General features: G+C 36.3%; 2 protein-coding genes across 4 annotated transcripts; one reads left to right on the top strand and one right to left on the bottom strand.

Annotated features, from left to right (window-relative positions):
• Window positions 1-473: 473 nt before the first annotated feature.
• actr8 (actin related protein 8) lies at window positions 474-11489 on the top strand. Of its 2 annotated transcripts, XM_066644482.1 has the most exons (14): window positions 474-517; window positions 649-794; window positions 1218-1388; window positions 1891-2001; window positions 2086-2190; window positions 3340-3513; window positions 3609-3702; window positions 4130-4262; window positions 5420-5573; window positions 5876-5971; window positions 7156-7296; window positions 7850-8111; window positions 10493-10656; window positions 11217-11489. In XM_066644482.1, the coding sequence occupies exons 2-14, from the start codon at window positions 663-665 to the stop codon at window positions 11358-11360; spliced, it is 1881 nt and encodes a 626-aa protein (XP_066500579.1). In that variant the 5' UTR covers window positions 474-517; window positions 649-662; the 3' UTR covers window positions 11361-11489. The 2 variants fall into 2 exon arrangements, with proteins under 2 accessions (XP_066500579.1, XP_066500578.1); XM_066644481.1 differs by lacking the exon at window positions 474-517 and having other exon boundaries at window positions 555-794.
• A 775-nt stretch (window positions 11490-12264) lies between these two features.
• LOC136666358 (interleukin-17 receptor B) lies at window positions 12265-19288 on the bottom strand. 2 transcript variants are annotated; one of them, XM_066644485.1, is made up of 12 exons: window positions 19021-19288; window positions 18864-18888; window positions 17951-18085; window positions 17458-17594; window positions 16917-17049; window positions 16778-16825; window positions 16502-16635; window positions 16279-16347; window positions 15391-15457; window positions 15159-15293; window positions 14020-14331; window positions 12265-13270 (listed from the first exon to the last, which is right to left on the bottom strand). In XM_066644485.1, exons 1-12 carry the CDS (start codon window positions 19177-19179, stop codon window positions 12861-12863), a joined length of 1764 nt encoding a protein of 587 aa, XP_066500582.1. In that variant the 5' UTR covers window positions 19180-19288; the 3' UTR covers window positions 12265-12860. The 2 variants fall into 2 exon arrangements, with proteins under 2 accessions (XP_066500582.1, XP_066500583.1); XM_066644486.1 differs by having other exon boundaries at window positions 14023-14331.
• Window positions 19289-19562: the final 274 nt, after the last annotated feature.

Raw genomic sequence — 19562 nt, 5'->3', positions numbered from 1 at the left:
ATGCCAAGCTATGAATGAGTATTAATTCTTTATGCCACTATAGTATTATTTTCCATCAGTTTGTAACAAAAAGCATTTAACTTTAAATATAAGTTAAAAATAAAAGCATAAAAATATGAATATTGTAGTCTTTAAAATGAGTATAATTTTTAGCCATGGCATCAACTCGTGCATTCCATCCTTGAGAATAAAATGTATTTATTTATTTAGGTTTTATGTTTTCTATCAGTGCTGCAATCTTATAAATATCTTATTGTGTGCGCTTAGCTTAAATAAAATGCCAAAACAAATATAATTATAAATGGTGTCCTAACTCCCTATGTTGCGCACTCCATAGGTTGGAAAACTAGGCTGAATGTTATAAATGATAAATAAAGACTTTTGTAATGTAGCTTTATGTTAATATATAGTTATATATTCGGTACTGGATATGACAGCCGTTATTTCGTGACCTACCTAGTACACTACACAGGGAGTAGGGAGCCGTTTAGGATACAGCTCTAGTGAACAGTACACGGTGAGGGGCGCTGTTTACTCTCATGGCAATAACGATATTCTCGCAAGAGAAGAAGAAATACAGCGCTGTTTATTCCTGTTAGTGCGGTTTCTCGTTTGTAAATTGTTTAATAAGACTTCTGTTTCCCTCAGTAACGCAGCGCATAATGACACAAGCAGAGAGAGAACAGGAAAACGACAAAGAAAAGGAGAAAGAACGAGAAAAGGAGAAAGAGAAAGAGCAGCGGGGAGTAAAGAGACCCATAGTTCCTGCAGCTTTTTCAGAGCCGCAACAGGAGGTGAGTTCATTACCAGCATTTAAAGATGTCTTTACATCAGAACTTTAACATTGTTACAGTTTACAGGTTGCGATATACACAAAGACACTGAGATGGACTAGACATAGAATGTTTCAATGTAGAGAAACGAACAGAATTATTTATTTACAGCACGGTGTTGACAGAATTTAGGGGTCGCCACATTTATCAATTTATTCAATATTAAAAGTCACCATGAACCTACATGTGCCTCGCGACTTGTGCCTCCGAAATGTTACTTTTACAAATGTGCTAAAAATGAGTTCATTAGCTTCCCTTCTGGGATTTCTCTATTATTAACCATCACTTTCAGGGTAAAAGGTCCTTTCTGATGATAGTGTTTTTGATGTCCCATCCCCAGTGCGCTCTTCTAACAGAAGATTTACCACTGCTTCTCTCTGACAGCAAATTCAGACCAACTTTGTAGTAGTCATCCACCCTGGATCTCAGACTCTCCGCGTTGGAAGAGCTACAGATACTCTGCCAGTTACTGTTCCTCATGTCATCGCCAGAAGGCACAAACTTCCCTCTCAGCCCCGACATGAGGATCCTCAGCTCTTAAGGGAAGGACTGAATGTGAGTTTGGGCCTCAGCTGCCTATCTGGCCCCCAGCGTTTCTATATACTTTGAGCAGTTTTATAGACGTTTCAGTGAGTAATGAATAGTTAGTACAAGATGATCAGTTCCCAGCTGTAGTTTCCGGCCAAAAATAAGAACGACGTGTGACTTAAGAAACAGTGGATTTTTGAATCAGTAAGTGTAGACTAAATTTGGACAGAATGAGCTTTTAGAGGGAAAAACAATTATCTGCAGAAATATTGCCAATGTAATTGTAATAAAGCAAAATCACAGTCTAAAAAAATTTGAAACATATGTGGCTTCAATACATATTTGACATTTTGCACTTAATTTTTGACCACAGTAACATTTTCAGAATGCAGAAAATATGCCCAAAGTGCTTGGTAAACGTGAGATATTTACATCCAAATGTTTGTTCACGTGTTTTGAGCTGTCTTCCTATTTCTCAATATTGGCAAACATTTTTGTGCGATATAAATTTTCCAAACTTTTTTTGTAGAGACCAGAAAGTAGTGAGCAGCGGCAGAATGGACTCAAAATGGTGGACCAGGCTATTTGGTCTAAGAAGATGTCCAATGGGGCTAGAAGAACTCCAGTCTCTGCTGAACAAGTATGCTTTGTCCGTAATCAGCCTTTACCTTAGTTGCATACAGTGCATATTGTTTATTAAGTGTGTGACTGTGTGTGTCAACAGGCTCGAGTGTACAACAGACAGATCCGTCCGGCAGTTTTAGATCCAAATTCAAGACTGAAATGGACGAATACCACTTCTCATCCAGAGTATTTGGTTGGAGATGAGGTGAGAAGTGGACTTTTAGTATATTTCAGACATTTGAAAATTATTTAATATATTTCAGTGTTGTGTCTCTTTTGGGAATGCCACAGATTAAAAATAAATAAATAAATAACTTTTAAGATATAAACAAGTATTTTGAGATGAAATGCTCAGCAATGATAATAGATGCCATTCAAAAGGTTTAAGACTATTTAAAAAAAAACATAAGTACAAAAAAAATCTATCATGTTTGGCTATATTATAGTAGCATGTTGTTTTCCCATGCAATTTGAGGGTTTGAAAGTAATAAGTTTAACAGTGGTTTCTGGCCTTGCCTTAAACAGACTGACATTTCTCTGGATGGTCTGAATCTTTTCACAGTATTATATTTTTTTGTTTGTTTGTTTGTTTTTTATTAACCTGTGGTAGATGTGCCTTTTTTTTTTTTTTTTTTTTTTTTTTTTTTTAATAGATTTTTTTAATAGATTTTTTTATATTCACCTTGTTTGGAAAGTTTGAAAATATGTACTCTTATTTTGCCCCAGTACCAATTTTTGTTTCGTGTTGCAGGCATCAAATTCATCATTTGTTTATATTTACAAAATGCAGTCAACTTGTGCAATGAAAACTTTAGTTGTACATTTTAAAATAAAGTACTCTAGAGATCACAGGTCTTTACTGAATTTAACAAAGAGTCCCTTCTTTATCTATAAACAGGTTTGTATATAAAAACTCATAATTGAAGATTCTCTTTTGAATTAAATGCTATAATTTGCAATATAGACATTGCCTTCACTAAAAATATATTTGAGTCTTTATTTTTCTCTCCAGTGAACCATTTTACATCAAATGACACTGAATGCTTTTTTGTTAAAATCACAGAAATTGAATTCTGCTGTGGTTTTGATAAATCTGTGGAATTCATGGTTTTGCTTTTGAGGCATTAGCCTTGAGTAAAATAGTGACTAGAAACTAGTACAGTGTACATTTCCCACTGATGGTAACATGTAAAGGATTGTATCAAGAGCAAAATATAAACTTTTTTATTTCAAACCTAATGGATTAATCTTTTCCCATTTTACTGTTTGAGGTTGGTTTTTAAAAATGTCCATCAAACATTTCTTCAGTTTTTTTTTCTATCACCCTGATATTTAACACTTCTTCTATGCCCAGGCTTTAAATGTTAACCCCACAGACTGCTACAGCATACATTGGCCTATCAGCCGTGGTCAGCTGAATGTCCACAGTGGACCTGGGGGGTCATTAAGTGCTGTACTAGCTGACCTGGAGGCTATCTGGTCCCATGCCATTCAGAAACTTCTTGAAATCCCACTCAAAGACCTGAAGGTATGACCCCAGACAAACACTATGGCTGTTCTGTAGCGCACATATGTTTGTGATTAATTTGGATATGCGTCTTTGTGCCCTTGTTTGACTTTCAGTATTACAGATGCATCCTTTTGGTCCCAGACATTTATAATAGACAGCATGTGAAAGAAGTGGTCAATATGCTCCTCGCTAAGATAGGTTTCTCAGGTAAAAGATTTAAATAAATTAATTAATTAATAATTAATAACTAAGCATTAAGTTCAGATCATAGCAGAATAGTTTCTATGTACAATATGAAGTTGGTTATGAAGTAAAAATATTTGTAGCTGGGTTCAAACACTGGAAAATAATTTAGTATTGGCTTTAGTTTAACCCAAGACTGTGAGGCAGACCCTAAAATGTTTAGACTATATATAATTTATGTGTTATTATTCACCTTAAAATGTCTGTTTTTTCAACATCACCGATAATGATGAATAATGTGCAGTTATTATAATAGTAAGTGCACAAGAATTGTCACAATTGTTACAATGATGGATAATTTATTTAGAGAATAATCAGCCTGTGAACACTTGCTATTAACAAGCGACCTAGTTAATCATGTCTGATTTAATATTTGTTATTTTTTACTTAGCGATCGTGGTGCACCAGGACTCTGTATGTGCTACATTTGGCAGTGGGCTAAGTAGTGCATGTGTGATTGACGTGGGGGATCAGAAGACCAGTGTGTGCTGTGTTGAAGACGGTGTATCTCATCGCAACTCCAGGTGAGTGAGATAGAATTCCATCACATCTAAATACACGTGTGTGAGGATAAAATTCTGTTATTTGACCATATGATGTCTGAAATAGCAGCCGAAAAACATCTCAGGGTGTTTAAAAAAAAAAAAAAAAAAAAAAGATGAAAATAGTTAGTGAGGGCTTTGCTTGTTTAAGGTTTCAAGTCCCTTCAGTAAGTGTGAATGAAAGGTAGGGGCAGACTTTTTCTTTTTAATTCAGTCTGGCATCTTCACCGCAGCATAGGATTTCTAGCAGCACCATTGTAAAAAGAACGAGTCTTAGCACTGTCAGTAAAAACTAATTAGTGTGAATAAAACAAAAGGACAATAAAATTGTACTGTATGTGTTAACACAATTCTCCTCCTGTTCACACATTCAACATTTCTGAATATTAGCGAAGTGTGGATGATACAAATCTACATTTCTATTGTGCATAATGTATCTGGATTTTTGTTTTGGTTGAAACGGAAGTGACATTTGCCACCATATTATTTAAAAAAAAAATAGTTCAGTCATTGTTAATTCAACTTTGGCAATAATAATCTTTTCAACAAGAAAGGTATTGTGAGAAGCTTGTGCAAGGCTGACATAGGTGGTATTCAATTTAAGTCATTAAAATATAAAGCCACATAATTCTGAATATGTAGGTCTCTTGGTTATCATTTTGAAATGGCTCCACATTAAGATTTTTTGTAAATTCACCCCATATTTCTAGGTATTTATTAATTTTTATAGAGTTAATGAATTATATATATATATATATATATATATATATATATATATATATATATATATATATATATATATATATATATATAGTGTGTGTGTGTGTTCATTTTGTATTCCTCCCAATATAGTAATTGCAGCATACTGCAACAATAATAAGGTCTCCCATATCCCGACACTCTTTTAAATTGTGCTTGGGAAAGCTAGCTTGAACATGGCTCAAACATTAGCTGACAAATTCTAATGCATTAGCTGAGAGACACCTCCCTTTGTGCATATTATGCTACAACTGGGTCAAGACTTATAAGGTAGCACCTCTTGGGATTTATATACGGGTCATATTGACTGTGAGAGAAGATTTGAAGACCTCTGTATGTGTATTCTGTGTGTAATAGTTAATAAGTTTTTTCTTCTGCAGATTGTGTCTTGCATATGGAGGCTCTGATGTGACCCGCTGTTTCTTTTGGCTGATGCAGAGAGCGGGCTTTCCCTATAAAGAATGCCAACTGTCCAACCGACTAGACTGCCTGTTACTGCAGCAGCTCAAAGAGACGTTTTGTCATCTTGACCAGGTACGCTTGTCCGAAACGTTGTGATCATAAAACATATCTGCTCATCCAACTTTTTGTCTGCCTCCACCTTAGCTGTAGTAACAGCTTCTGCTCTTCTGGGAAGGTTTTTTTATTAAATGTCAAAATATTTCTGTGAGGATTTAATGGCGTTAAGCCATTACCTGAGAATTATCACAGAATTATTGAGATAAGGTACTGATATTAGGTCACCATAGGATATATACAAACTTTAATATATGGTCTGCTTTTGACATGTAATAAAAATATTTTCATTTTATAAATGTAATTAATTTTTTTCATAGGATATATGTGGGCTGCAAGATCATGAGTTTCGCACCCGTTTCCCAGAATCCGCAGTGCTTCTTTATCAGCTGCGGCTAGGTGATGAGAAACTGCAGGTATATACTTCAACTAAGTAATTTTTAACTATGATATGAGAATTAATGTAATGTAAATATAAATAAAACCTTACAAACTCTCAACTGCAAAGTCTGAGTCTGTGCACAGACTTGCAAATGACTAACACTGATATAAGACTTGATTTTGACCTGGTATTCATGACTTGATTTATGTTAACTGCATCTATTAGTATTGTTCAAATTAAGGCAATGTTCATGTGTTTATTGACTCTGACACTGTGCTCTGTAACAGGGAAAACAATTACACAGTGTCATAGGAGAATCACCTTCAAACTAAACGTGCACAGGCCGAGAAATAATACAGCATTCATTAATATAGTTCTACCCACATTTTCTTCAGTGCCCCCCAGTTTTGTAGATGAGAATATGTTTGAGCTCCCCACTGCAACAACACACGTAAATGTCTTCTGTCTCCAGGTTCCAGTGTAATTTTTTTTCCACTGCAATAATTCCACAAACCCCCTCCTCCACTGCCCAGGGAGCATGCCCCTTTCTCTTTGGGAACCATAGTCTTAATGTGACGTAGAAAAAACAAATTCAGCTCTTCATGCCCACTGTTCTATCTAACTGATTTAAATGTAAGATTGGAGCAACATTGTTTTGAGAGTTGCTTGATTAAGATTTCAGACTAGCTTGTGACTTGCACATGCATGACTAACTCCCACGGCTAGTATCCACTGTAAGATGTTAATTATTACTATTATTATTTGTATTATTATTATTATTATTATCATTATTAGCACAGATATTTAATATTGGTGTATCACCAGTGGACTGTTTGGGATTTGCCTGGTTTCTAAAAGCAGAAGAATCGCATAATTGACCGGATTTACAACAGCTGGGTGTTTTGTAATGTCTGTGCCGATATTCCTGTTGGTAGCTTGCAAGATGTAGTGCTGAATTGTTGTTGTGAACATCTTAACATTTTAAATCTGTTATATTCCACTGAGCAAAGGAATGTTTTATGTAACTTGACCATGCTTTGAATTCTTCTCCTCCTTGTAAAATGTATCCTCAGCCGCTCAGCCATTCCAGTGCCAGTCAGAAACATCTGCTCAAATGTGTGGCATTCATTAAGTGTTGCCATGTTGTTTTTATATTCAGTAGTATTGCATGTAATAATGTGAGAGCCCCTGTCTTTAATCAAGTGGTATTCTGCACAGGCTCCCATGACTCTGTTCTACCCAGCTGCATTTGGAATCGTAGGTCAGAAGATGACAACTTTGCAGCATCGCTCTCAGGGAGACCCTGAAGACCCACATGATGAACACTATCTACTGAGCACTCAGAGCAAACAAGACCAAGTAAAACACATATCTTTACACACATTCAGTCCTTCAAAGTGATCTCTGAATGAACCGATTTATGCTGCATAGAACATGGTTAAAAAAATTAGTTCAGAAGTTCTCGTACATTCCGGCCTCTAGGTGTCAGTATAAGTACTGTTACAGAATGTGAATAAAATTTGAGGAAATAAAAGATTATTTGTTTAATTAATGCAGTTTTATATAAACGTTCAGATAACCCTTTACAAATTACATTACATTTATGAAAATAACATTATTTTACAGGAGACAGACTTATTTTAGTGCACAATATCCATATATTGCATGGCATAAAAAATACACAGGAGGTTGGGGGGGGGGTGACATTATATATCTCATAACTCAATTCAGCTCTTTTTGGAATCATTTTTTATAATCAAAAACATTCATCCAACATCAGTGCCTGACCTAACTGAAGCACTTGTGACTATTTTTATAGTTATGTTCCAGTTCTAAGTATAATCAAACCTTTTCCAGAAGAGTAAATGCTGTTACAGTTCTCTTTTACTTTGCTTTGTCTTTATATCCACAGTCATCCAAAGCAATGGAAAAGAAGAGTCTCTCTAAGCCTCCTGGCTTTGAGGGTGAATCCAGCTCTCAAGGAGGTGACCAGACAGAGAGGGCAAACCACAGTCAAGAAGAACTCAGTCATTCTCAGGCTGATTGTCTGGTGGGTGGGACAGACCCGGAAGAGACACCCTCTGTCCTCCTATCAAGAAAATCTGCAATGACCCAGTTTGAGGGGAAAGCACTTGGGCTGGACAAGGCAGTTCTGCACAGCATCGACTGTTGTGGTAAAAACAATATTCCAATATTTTTAACACAGTATCTGTACACTGTGAATTGTTCATGGTTTTCGCTGAGGGTGTAATCAATGAAATCAAAGATAACGGTTCTTTAAATCAGCATCCAGAGGCATTTTGTATTTTCCATTTTGTAACAAACCTGAATTTAACTTATTAAAATTTCCAGTTCAGCCCTGAATAGATGTTTAGTTACATTTTACGTCTCAGGCAACCGAACTGAACCGCTCTAGCACTTGATGTGGAAAGATAAATACAGTCAAAAATGGGTGAATAGGAAGCCAAACCTTTTTTGGTGTTAAACTTTCCATTTTGGTTCAATGCATTTTGTGAATCATTTTAAAAAAATGTGTCTACAGATGAGGTTAATCAACTTTCTGTTATTCAACTGTATTCTGGGTATTGTGTTATCTAACTGCTAGGGGTGACATTTTTGGAAAGTGTAAACCATGATGCACAGAGCATGATGTACATTGATCAATAGGAAGATAATGATTTATAAATAGTTTGATTATAGATTATATAAATATTACCTCATTGCTGGTCACTTGTAGAAACTGTCTGAATGCATCTGCACTAGGAGAGCAAAAGGAAGATCCAGCATTTTTAAACACTGTTAAATCCTTAATTTTGGTCCAAGTTTTCAGACAAGATTTTGAGTGCGTCCATGAGAAGGCAATTGTAAAATAAATACAGCTCATCATCCACTTGCAATATCTGCAGTGCCCATATTTTGACCGTAAATAAGATTAGATTTTTTTTATGTGGGTCATGACAAAAACAAATTTGCAGGAAGTTGTCAAAAGATAATCTTAAAAAAAAGACATCTTTTACTCAGAAATGTGTACAGTAGTTTTGAGATTGGGTTGGCTCTTTTTTTTTATTTTAGATATGTAAATGTACAACTAGAAGTTATATGGCTACATTTAGGAGTGGAAACTTAGGGGAGATTAATCATATTTTTAGGAGCTGAAATGAAAATCGCACTTAAATATGTTGGTTCATGTTCATGTTGGTTATGTTATGGTTCATAAAAGCAGTGATATTTTCTTTGTGTGCAATGCTGTATGACACTAGATTGCAGAGCTATAACTGTGGGCAGCGAAAACCTCTCTTAACCAATAATACCATAGTTTTGGAATGCCCACTTTAGAATAGCCAGTCAATATGTGGTGGATAATATCATGCCCTGCCCATATGTCTTTCCACCAACTGAGTTAACCAGTTGCACTTAGAAATGCAAAACGTTAAAGTTGTAAAATGCTTTTTGGCATCCTTTCCTTGGTGACTTTAACCCATTTTCAGCCACATTTAAACTGCATTGGTAGGAGATAACACCAATGCCTGACAAAAGAGAGGGCAAAAATGTAACTGATTTAACACATCAAATTTGTCAGTTTACTTGCTGTTATGACTGCATATATGACTGATTGGTCAGTAAGTTATTGATGCTGATCTAAATATGTCAGGCTTAGGACGAACTGCATTTACAGTTGGCAAAATGAATTCAGGACTGGTATGATTTGTGTTGTGTTGCTCTGGTGTGAGTGGATCAGACACAGCAGTGCTGCTGGAGGTTTTAAACACTGCCCACTCTTAGACACACTTGCCTTGTTTGTTTACCTTGTAGATGCACAGTCAGAGACTGTAGCTCTTCTGTTATTGCACTTTTTTTGTTGTTCGGCCTCTAGTCCTTCATCTGTGGACAGGTGGACTATTCTCAGTCCAGCAGTGGCTTTGAAGGTTTTAAAAACTCTGTCAGCACTGCTGTGTCTGTTCCTCTTGTGCCAGCAAAACACAACATACACTAAAACATTCTGTATTTCTACGGGTCCTGACGATTAAAGGACAGGGTAAAATGGGGCTAACAGAGTATGAAGAGCAACAGATGGCTGACAGTCTGCAATTGTAGAACTACAAAGTTCACTTGTGTTGTAAGCTGGGCTGATGATGATTAAATGATAAGAATTAAAGATAAAAAGGGGATGCTTTTAACGGTTTGGCTGAATATATGGAAAATTAAGTGATTTTACTGTCATTACTAACATTTTGATGTAATTGGCTTTCTAGCATTTCAGGTGTTAGCTCTCAATATCAACTGTGCTGTTGTAGTATCCACAGAAATCAATACATTGGATCAGGATTATACATTAGGATTGTATAAACATAGATCTAATGGAACAGACATCCCTTCCTTTAAGCTAGGAACTAAATAGCTCATGAGAGTTTTATGCCGTAGATTGATAACCCGTTCATAATGTCTTCTTAGTTTACCTATTTTTCTCTTAGTATGTCAGTCATGCTTGTATGTTGACTGAGGGGTTAACTCAGGGGCAGTCTGACAAATTCTTTTTCTTTTGTGTTTCTGACAGCATCCGATGAGACTAAGCGAAAGATGTACAGCTCTGTCTTGGTGGTGGGTGGTGGGCTGCTGTTTCACGGGGCTCAGGAATTCCTTCAGCATCGCATTCTAAACAAAATGCCTCCATCCTTCCGTCGCCTAGTGGAGAATGTGGAGGTTATCACACGACCAAAGGTATCTGCCTTGGTGGTATATATCTTTTGCCAAAAATTTTCACAAGGGATTAATTGATTACATATTTATACTTATGTAGATATACTGTTATTTTGTTAACTGGGGGAAATTACTGATACTGTCAGTATCAATATACCTAACATTGCAGTTTTCCTCTCCTGCGGCTGGCATTGGTGTTTGGTATTTTAATACTGTATTCACCTTCCCTTGTATCTGTATGTGCCGATAATGTTCATATTATCTATTATTTCAACAGTTTAAGTTTTCAATAATTATGGAATCAGCTTACTAGGACAAATGCTATGTGCAAGCCATGTAATCAGAGTTGTGATTTTCTCATGAATAGTGATTTTATAAGTATTTAAATAGGTATACTCATATGTGGCATAGTCTCTAACACAATATATTGTACTTGTTTAAGTTGGTGTGCAATAAACCGTCATTCCATTTGTGCAGTACACTGGAAGCAATTGCCTACTGCCTAGCTGTGGAAGGGTAACGCTTAGTGGACTATGCAACTATGCCAGTGAATTGTGTTTAAATCTTATATCACTTTTTAGGACATGGACCCCCGACTAACAGCGTGGAAAGGTGGAGCAGTTTTGGCATGTCTGGACACCACTCAGGAGCTGTGGATCCACCAGAGAGAGTGGCAGCGCTTTGGTGCCCGAATGCTCAGAGAAAGGGCAGCCTTTGTCTGGTGAAAGGAAGTCTCTTTGTGTGTGGGTGTGTTAAATGTTAAGGATTAAGTATATGTGTAGCTTCAGCTTCTGTACATATTTAATTACATATTTAATATGTAATAACATGTACATATCACTGTACAGTGTTTTCATTAAAAGTAAAAAAAGAAAATCAGTGAATAAACAACAATGAGAAAGACATTAGGAGATCATGTGATGAGAGATGTTATCAGAAACCATCTAAGCTGAATGGCTATATGGTTTCCTGTTTTTCTTTTTATAAGGAAGTGGTCCTCAGAATAATATCATCCTTTTTCAGGCTTAATTGCCAAAGCATGTATTTAACCTACTGGCCATGATTTAATTCAGGGCAGTAGGATACCCTCTAGCTGAAAAAAATTCCACCCTCCCAGAGTCATTCATTCATTCATTATCTGTAACTGCTTATCCAATTCAGGGTCGCGGTGGGTCCAGAGCCTACCTGAATCATTGGGCCCAAGGCAGGAATACACCCTGGAGGGGGCGCCAGTCCTTCACAGGGCAACACACACAGTCACAGATTCACTCACACATTCACACCTGACACTTTTGAGTCACCAATCCACCTACCAATGTGTGTTTTTGGACTGTGGGAGGAAACCAGAGCACCCGGAGGAAACCCACACAGACACTGGGAGAACACACCAAACTCCTCACAGACAGTCACCCGGAGCGGGAATTAAACCCACAACCTCCAGGTCCCTGGAGCTGTGTGACTGCACCACCATGCCGCCTTCTCCCAGAGTCATTTACGTTAAATTTAGAAAAGTTATATAAGTAATATTTAGAATGAAAACTCACAGGATGAGAACTCTAAGAACTCCTATCTGTCTCTGAGTGAAGTCAAATGCAAAGGGAAAGATTTTTGATCCCATTACAGTCTTGATTTTTATGTTGAATTGGCAGTTGTGAGACAAAACGTACAGAGATGGAAGACTAGAGCTAAATACACTAGCAGTGGAGAAGGGTATGCTGTGTCTAACTCTTTCATACCAGCAAAACACCACCATGCCAGTGTCACTGCAGTAATAAGAAAGGTGTATCAGCTAAATAACACCTGCTATGCTGTGGTCCTGTGGGGTCTTGCCCAAGAAAAGTGTAAAGGGTGGGCTAGCAAAGTATGCAAACAAACCTAGAGTATTCACATATAGAATGCTGTCATAGCAAAGTTGTTTGGGGTATGACTAGTGTAAATGAATGATCCATTCATTCAAAACAACATCTGTGAGCTCTCAGAAAAGCCACAGCTTGAAACCATCCAGTGATTGAGCAAAGGCTTATTTGCATATTGCACACCTCTATGGTATTATATATTGCATATATAAGTACTGTGAAAATTATTAAACAGTATATCGTGCAGCCTGATATAGCAAGGCATCTTATTCAGCCACAAAAATGTACACTAGTTCTAAGAAACGTATAGAAACACATTACTGTAACTGGAATTGCCAGTGGATACACACCAAAAAAAAATAAATTACATCAATGCTTGCATTCCACCTCAGTGAGGTGAAGCATCTCCTCATTGAAGCCGTTTGAACAGCTTCTGTCCAGCTGCACCAAGGCTTCCCTGACCTTCTTGGAGGTTTCTCTGTAGTGAAATAACCACTTTGGGTAGCTCAGTCTTGAGCATTCCTCTTGTCTGGAAGCTAGTTTGTGGTGGAGTCTGTCCAGGTCTCTGGGCAGACTGAGAGATTTGCAGCCTCGTAGCTCCATTGGCACAACCCGCCGCTCCTTTTCCTGACCCAGTTGTACCACCCAGAACTTATGGTTACGCTGGGGGTCATGAACACTGCTGGCAGCCAGATTTAGAGCCAAGGAGAAGAGTTCATTGGCGGAAGCTGGCACTGTGTAATTGGGTATGTCAGGCATCACTGATGGTTTGTGGCAGTCTGTGGAGAAAGGAGGATTTCTACTTGTTAATAATTGGAGTTGTACCGTGTGGATGAAATAACATTATTCTGTTTTTATTCTAAATCAGTTTTTAAACACAAACTATTTTCCAGAGTTGCCCCTTTACAAATGTAGCATACAGTCGGCCGTGTCAGCTGAAATGTTCTCTGGACATTACCTGGATTTTTTTTACTAGCGGTCTGGCAGTATAAAGTCCAGATAAAGTCTGGTACAACTGTTACAGATATTTGCATTCACACATACAGCTCCTCCAGGTAATGTCTGGAAAATATCTGGGTTAATGCACATATTGTTGCTGTCCAATTAAAAACATGTATCTCCAAAATAGTAACTTTACCGGTATAGTATCAGGATAAAAACTTTCAATGAAAAGATATTTTAATCCAAGTGATTTTGGAGCATTTCTATTGGTCCATTCATCATGAATTTTTTTACACAGTGTGAAGGACATTGGCTCTGATCAAATGATGTAGTAAATTAAAAATGGACCAAAATGGAGATAAATGTTTTTCATTGGACATCTATGATATGTGAAAGGGGCATAAACGAAAAGAGCTTAAAGAAGCCTCTTTTCCCTCCCAAATTTTAGTGTCCTATGTCCATTACTTTGATGAGTTTTTTTCAGGCAACCACACAACTTTATACCTGTTGAAGACCTTGGGCAAGACTCTTAAAACGAAACCTTTCAGTGATAATTCCAAAGCTTTGAACAGTTCCAGGTACACACTACCTGTGTCTGTGCTGATGCCGGTGTCTGTGTGTTGAGGGGGTAAGATGAAGAGGACTTTATCCGCCTGGTCAGCCTGAGAGTTAAACCAGCGGAGTGGTCCTTGCTCTGCCAGGGTGCCCCTTTGCCACATGTCAATGACTACGTTCAGACCTTTATGACTCTGCAGGAAGTCAGCAAGGGCCATTACAACTTTCTGAAATACACTGTTCACTGCTGGGTACACCACCAACACCCCCACAGGTCCAGGAGAGATGGAGGTCAGTTCACTCTTAGAAAAGCAACACCTGGTCCTCCGTTTCCACAGCTGGTCTGGATAACCATTACAGAGAACATGGAGGAAGAGAGGGAACATCTGAGTTGAGGTTTAGCAGATATTTAATAGAAATAATAATGGAGTTTGAGAACATTTACTCTACTGACTTACATATGGTGTACGTTCTGTGCAAATATAAGTATGCTTCATTGAATGTTTATATCATAAATTATACAGAAATGGACGCATCCATTGATAGATGGTTCAGTTATTTTTGAATGTATATTCATAAAATATGCACACAATTGCATGACATTTTTTAACATTTTTGGGGAAAACAGTATATAGAGCAGGGGCCAAATTTTATTTAATACATTTTTTTTCTAAATATTTTCAACTCAGCAAAACAGTACAAATACAAAATTTTAATTTCTGTTCTTCTTGACAGAAGTTATATAATAATAAATAAATAATAAATATAATAATAAATAAGAGTTAATGATTAAAACGATTAACGATTTTAAAAAGGAACCAGTACTAAGGCTAAATGTGGGAATGCATTTTCACTTGTCAAACTAGCTCACATGTTCAGGGATCCTAATTTAAATTAGATTTAATACCACTTACAAGACTGATTAGGATCTGACTGAATAAACTCAGGTTTCATGTGGCTTTTTGCTATTGAGACAGCAGAAAACCAGTGCTACTCAAAGCTCAAATCTGAGCTGCTTCTCTCAGCAAGCGTTTAAAGATTTGTGGAACTTCTGCCTACTGGAGATTTCTTTGGACTAGTCAATCGTATATACTGTACTTTTATCATCACCACAGAAACAGTGTGAAGGTTTGTATTATTTTTGTATTATGTTTGTATTATTTTACTCACAGAAACAGATCAGCATCAGTAGGACAACTATCACTCCTGCACATCCTATACTCAAAAGCAGATTGGTATTGTCTGGTTTCAGTGTATTTAATTCTTGTTCTGTGAATACTTGTTTTGTGGATAATTCTTGTTTTTCTGAAAAAAACATGGAAAGGAGTTACACAGAAAGAAAATAGGACACAGGATATTGAGAAATAGATTTGCAAAGTCCAACTTAATGTGGGATACTCACTTATGCAGTTTATGTCATACTTTACCCTCTTACAAACATCTCCACAAAATTTATATTTTGGTTTTACCTGTAATATAATAATTTATTAGTGCCTTCATCATGTACTTTACTTTACTTTACTTTACTTTACTTTATTACATTTAGCAGACGCTTTTATCCAAAGCGACTTACAATGATAGTACGAAAAATATAAAAAATTAAAACATTGAACAATGCAACATTAAAAGATTATGTCTATACGCATCAGATAGTTATACTGGCTAATGCAGGTGTTCTCTAAAGAGCTCAGTTTTTAGGAGTTTCTTAAAATTCCTATGTAAAGAAATGTACATACACCCCCCCTCCCCCCACACTTTATATATATATATATATATATACACACACACACACACATTTCTATGCTCACTGTCCATTATCTCAGCTCCACTGACCATACAAGAACACTTTCTATTTCTGCATTTACAGAATGTAGTCCACCTGTTACTCTGCATACTGTATTTACCCACTTTCATCCTTTTTTTCAATGGTCAGTACCACCACAGAGCGGATATTATTTGCCTGGTGGCAATGGTGTGCTGGTATGAGATCACACAGAGCAGTGCTGCTGGAACCCTCAGTGTCACAGCTTGGTTGAGAAAACTCCACCAACCAGAAATGTCTAGCCAACTCCGTTCTCTCAGCAGTGTCCAGTGAAAACTGGAAACAAAGCAGAGTAACAGATAGACTACATTCTGTAATTGTAGAACTACAAAGTGCTCCTGTATGGTCGGTGGTAGAGAATGAGAGTGAGAGCAGAAACAAAAAATAAAGTTGGCTGATTGGTGTATGAATGGTTCTATATGTATGAAACTAAGCTATTGCTTGCTAAGATTAATGTATTATACAGACCCATATTTGAAGCTTTTCACATGTCCCAGAATAATTCAGTGTCTCCTTAAATACTTCAGGTTTTCCATCCTGTAAGCAAACAGCACATTTCATCATAAATAAAGGCAACACAGAATCTGCACTCAAATATATACTAAAGGGTTACGTATTGTGATATAGTTTGACTACAGAAATATATCTGCATTAAAGAAAAATATTTAAAAACAAAACAAGTGCAACATACAGTTTTTACAATGAGGCGATCTAATTTTTCGTATTCTCTTTGAAGTATAATGTCATACTCCTCAGAATCCGGGGAGGATTCTATGGTGACCAGTACTTTGTTATCTTCCTCAGAGACAGCAGTAATAATAGTATCTGGCAACATATCAAAAACCAAAGTAACATTTTATTTTAGAATATATTATTTAGTCATTGTATTCACACGCACACACATTATTTATATATATATACATACATATATGGTGTATGTGTTTTTTATAGTTTGCCTTTTTTTTACCTTTGTATAAACATGCTTTATGAGACTTCATTTGTTCATCATCACATCCTATGGAAAAAAGATTGAATATTTGTTTGATTAATAATAACGGACATTAAATACTATGAAACCTTTTAAAAACTATAATTATGAAACCAACCAGGAGCTTCAACTGTTTTGTGTAAACTTTTTCTTCCAGAGTTACTTGATGGAGTGGGGAGATTATAGGCAAAAATGGTGTACACGCCGCTTGGTTCAATATTGGTGTCTGTGCTTTGGAAATGGAACCAAAGCTACATAGGAAAAAAATAAATAAGAGGAACATAGTTTTAAAAGACAGCAACATTGTGTAAAATATTAAATAGCAAAACATATAATATTGAATATAAATGTATATAAGTAATATGAATACAAGTTAACATTTACAATTGTTTAAATAAGTATATATAATTATACACACTTTATACATAGCCACATATTTACACAAGTCAGCCTGATTATTTAAGCCACCTCATTGTCATTTTATGGTCTGAACTACCACATATGCTTAGAGACTGTAATCCATTTGTTGCTCTGCATATTTTGTTAGACCCCTTTTTTTATCGGTTTTTAATGATCAGGAATAACACATAGCAACAGTGTTTCTGGACAATTTATAAGCCAAGTAATGAATGGATTAATTAAATGGCTGCAAGGCTTACCTGTTCCAAACCAGAATAGTTGCCTGCATTTGAAGTGAATGAAGGCTGGTAGTCACATCTGTATTTCACATTATCAGATTTTGAATGGGACCGTCTGAACAGTTCTATCCATGTCCCGGTAATGAACTGAATGCTACCTAGGTATATAAAAGTTTACAAAATGTATCCAAGACTGCCTCTTATTTCCTGTGTAATTTATTTTCAGAATTTTGTCCCTGAGAAATATTTCTGGGACAATGTTTGAAAATGCATATGATATAGATATTTTTTGGATTTCTGCAGGAAGGGATCATGAAATCTGATCTGATCTTCATCACACAAACATGCAGCAGTGATTGTGCATACGAACATTTAATTGTCCGATTCTGTCATTGCAGCTACTGGTTATATACAAGGAACTGATACTAAAAGTTTTTTCAAAGGTAAATTCCATAATTTTTCTTTAAATTTCTCTATCCTCAATTTACAAAAATATTGATCACAGGGTACTCACTGTCAATGTTGATGGACCAAGATATGTTCAGGGAAGAAGAAGCTAGTCCATTCTGGAGGTTAAGTTTGAACCGAAGATCATTTAATGATGATGGATTAGACGGATATACCTTGGACCATTCCTCAGGTTCGATGTCTTCCGAAAAAAAATAAACAGATTAGACTAGATTCAGTTATATTAGATTTTTCCTGCATTTTACAGGGATTAAGCCTAGTCCTGGACTACATAACATGTTTAACTGTGACTTGCCACTGAAAAGAGCATATAGTACAGGACTAGGCTTAATCCCTGTAAAATGCAGGAGAAATCTAATATAACTGAATCTAGTCTACCACCCCATTAAATTCAAAACAAAATGCCTGTCTATTTAGTATCATTGCTGAGTTTTGTCCTGCAACCGTTTTTTTGTTTTCGCCATTGTTTGTCCCACATATGCCCATTTGAAATAATGAATGAATAACAAATAACCTTGCCATTTATGTCATAACTAATCATGAATTGGCCACTAGTCTAGTAATAAAGGCTTCAATACCATTCTGATTCCTTGAGGAGTCATGTTGTAGTCTTAGAGTGATTCCTCCCCTTAAGACAATGTGATACACAGTATATGCAGAACCTACAAACCTCTCTTCTGAAGAAGCTGGGATAATAAATACATTAAAACCAGGGGCAGGATTCACAAATCTTTGCACAAAAAAAATTCTTCTTAGGTGCCTTATTTCTCTTACCTTCACACTTCAACTTCACACAAAAAAGTTATGTTATTCATTCATTTATTCATTCATTGTCTGTAACCGCTTATCCAGTTCAGGGTCAGTCATAAAATGTCCAGTCATTATAATACCCATTCTAAATATAATTTTTAATGATCAGAAACAGTAATGTAACATAGCCATGTTTCATCTTCACTTACCCTCTCTTTTGGTGCATATAGCATTCTGAAATAGTAAAGTAAATTAAGTAAAAAAGAGGACAAGAGAAGTTACTTAAAAATCAATAATTACAAGTAGTGTAAATGTTGTCTAGTTGGCTGTTTTAAAAAAAACTATTAAATATGAAACATTACTCACTCTTTTGAAAGTAATTTCAGCAGCTGAGAGATGAAGTATTGATAGAAATAGTAGATTCATAATGTTCAGAAGCAGCTTCATTGTACGACAGTGGAAAGTTATCAAAGTCACAAGCACACTCTGCCTCCACACTGACATGAATGTCTCTGTGCTTACCATACTTTATAGAAGTGAACACTGACTCCGCCCAAAAAGAAACATTTCGACTCTTTTCAACACGTCATACCAATGAGCTCGGTTCATACGGAGAATCGATGTTTTCGGCTCGTAAAAAAATCTTCTTTTTCAGCATTGCCCGGTTATATGCTCCCATAATTAGCAAAATATTTAAAACTATATATAAGTTTATGTTTAAGGCATAGGAATTCAGAAAAAGTGTATTATGTTTGTTGTTATAGTTGTTGAATTGTTTTTTACCGGATGATTTTCAGGGGCAAAATGAAGGCAGATAAGTCAAAAAAAAGGCAGGTTAAAAGTAAAAAATAAAATCAAGAACTAACCAGAGAAACCTGGAAACGCGACTAAACATGACTAAGAATAAT

Source organism: Hoplias malabaricus, chromosome 14 (assembly GCF_029633855.1).
Source record: "Hoplias malabaricus isolate fHopMal1 chromosome 14, fHopMal1.hap1, whole genome shotgun sequence".
In the NCBI taxonomy this organism is placed as follows: domain Eukaryota; kingdom Metazoa; phylum Chordata; class Actinopteri; order Characiformes; family Erythrinidae; genus Hoplias; species Hoplias malabaricus.
The sequence above is the reverse complement of the archived record's forward strand: the minus strand, read 5'-3'. Positions and strand labels throughout refer to the sequence as shown.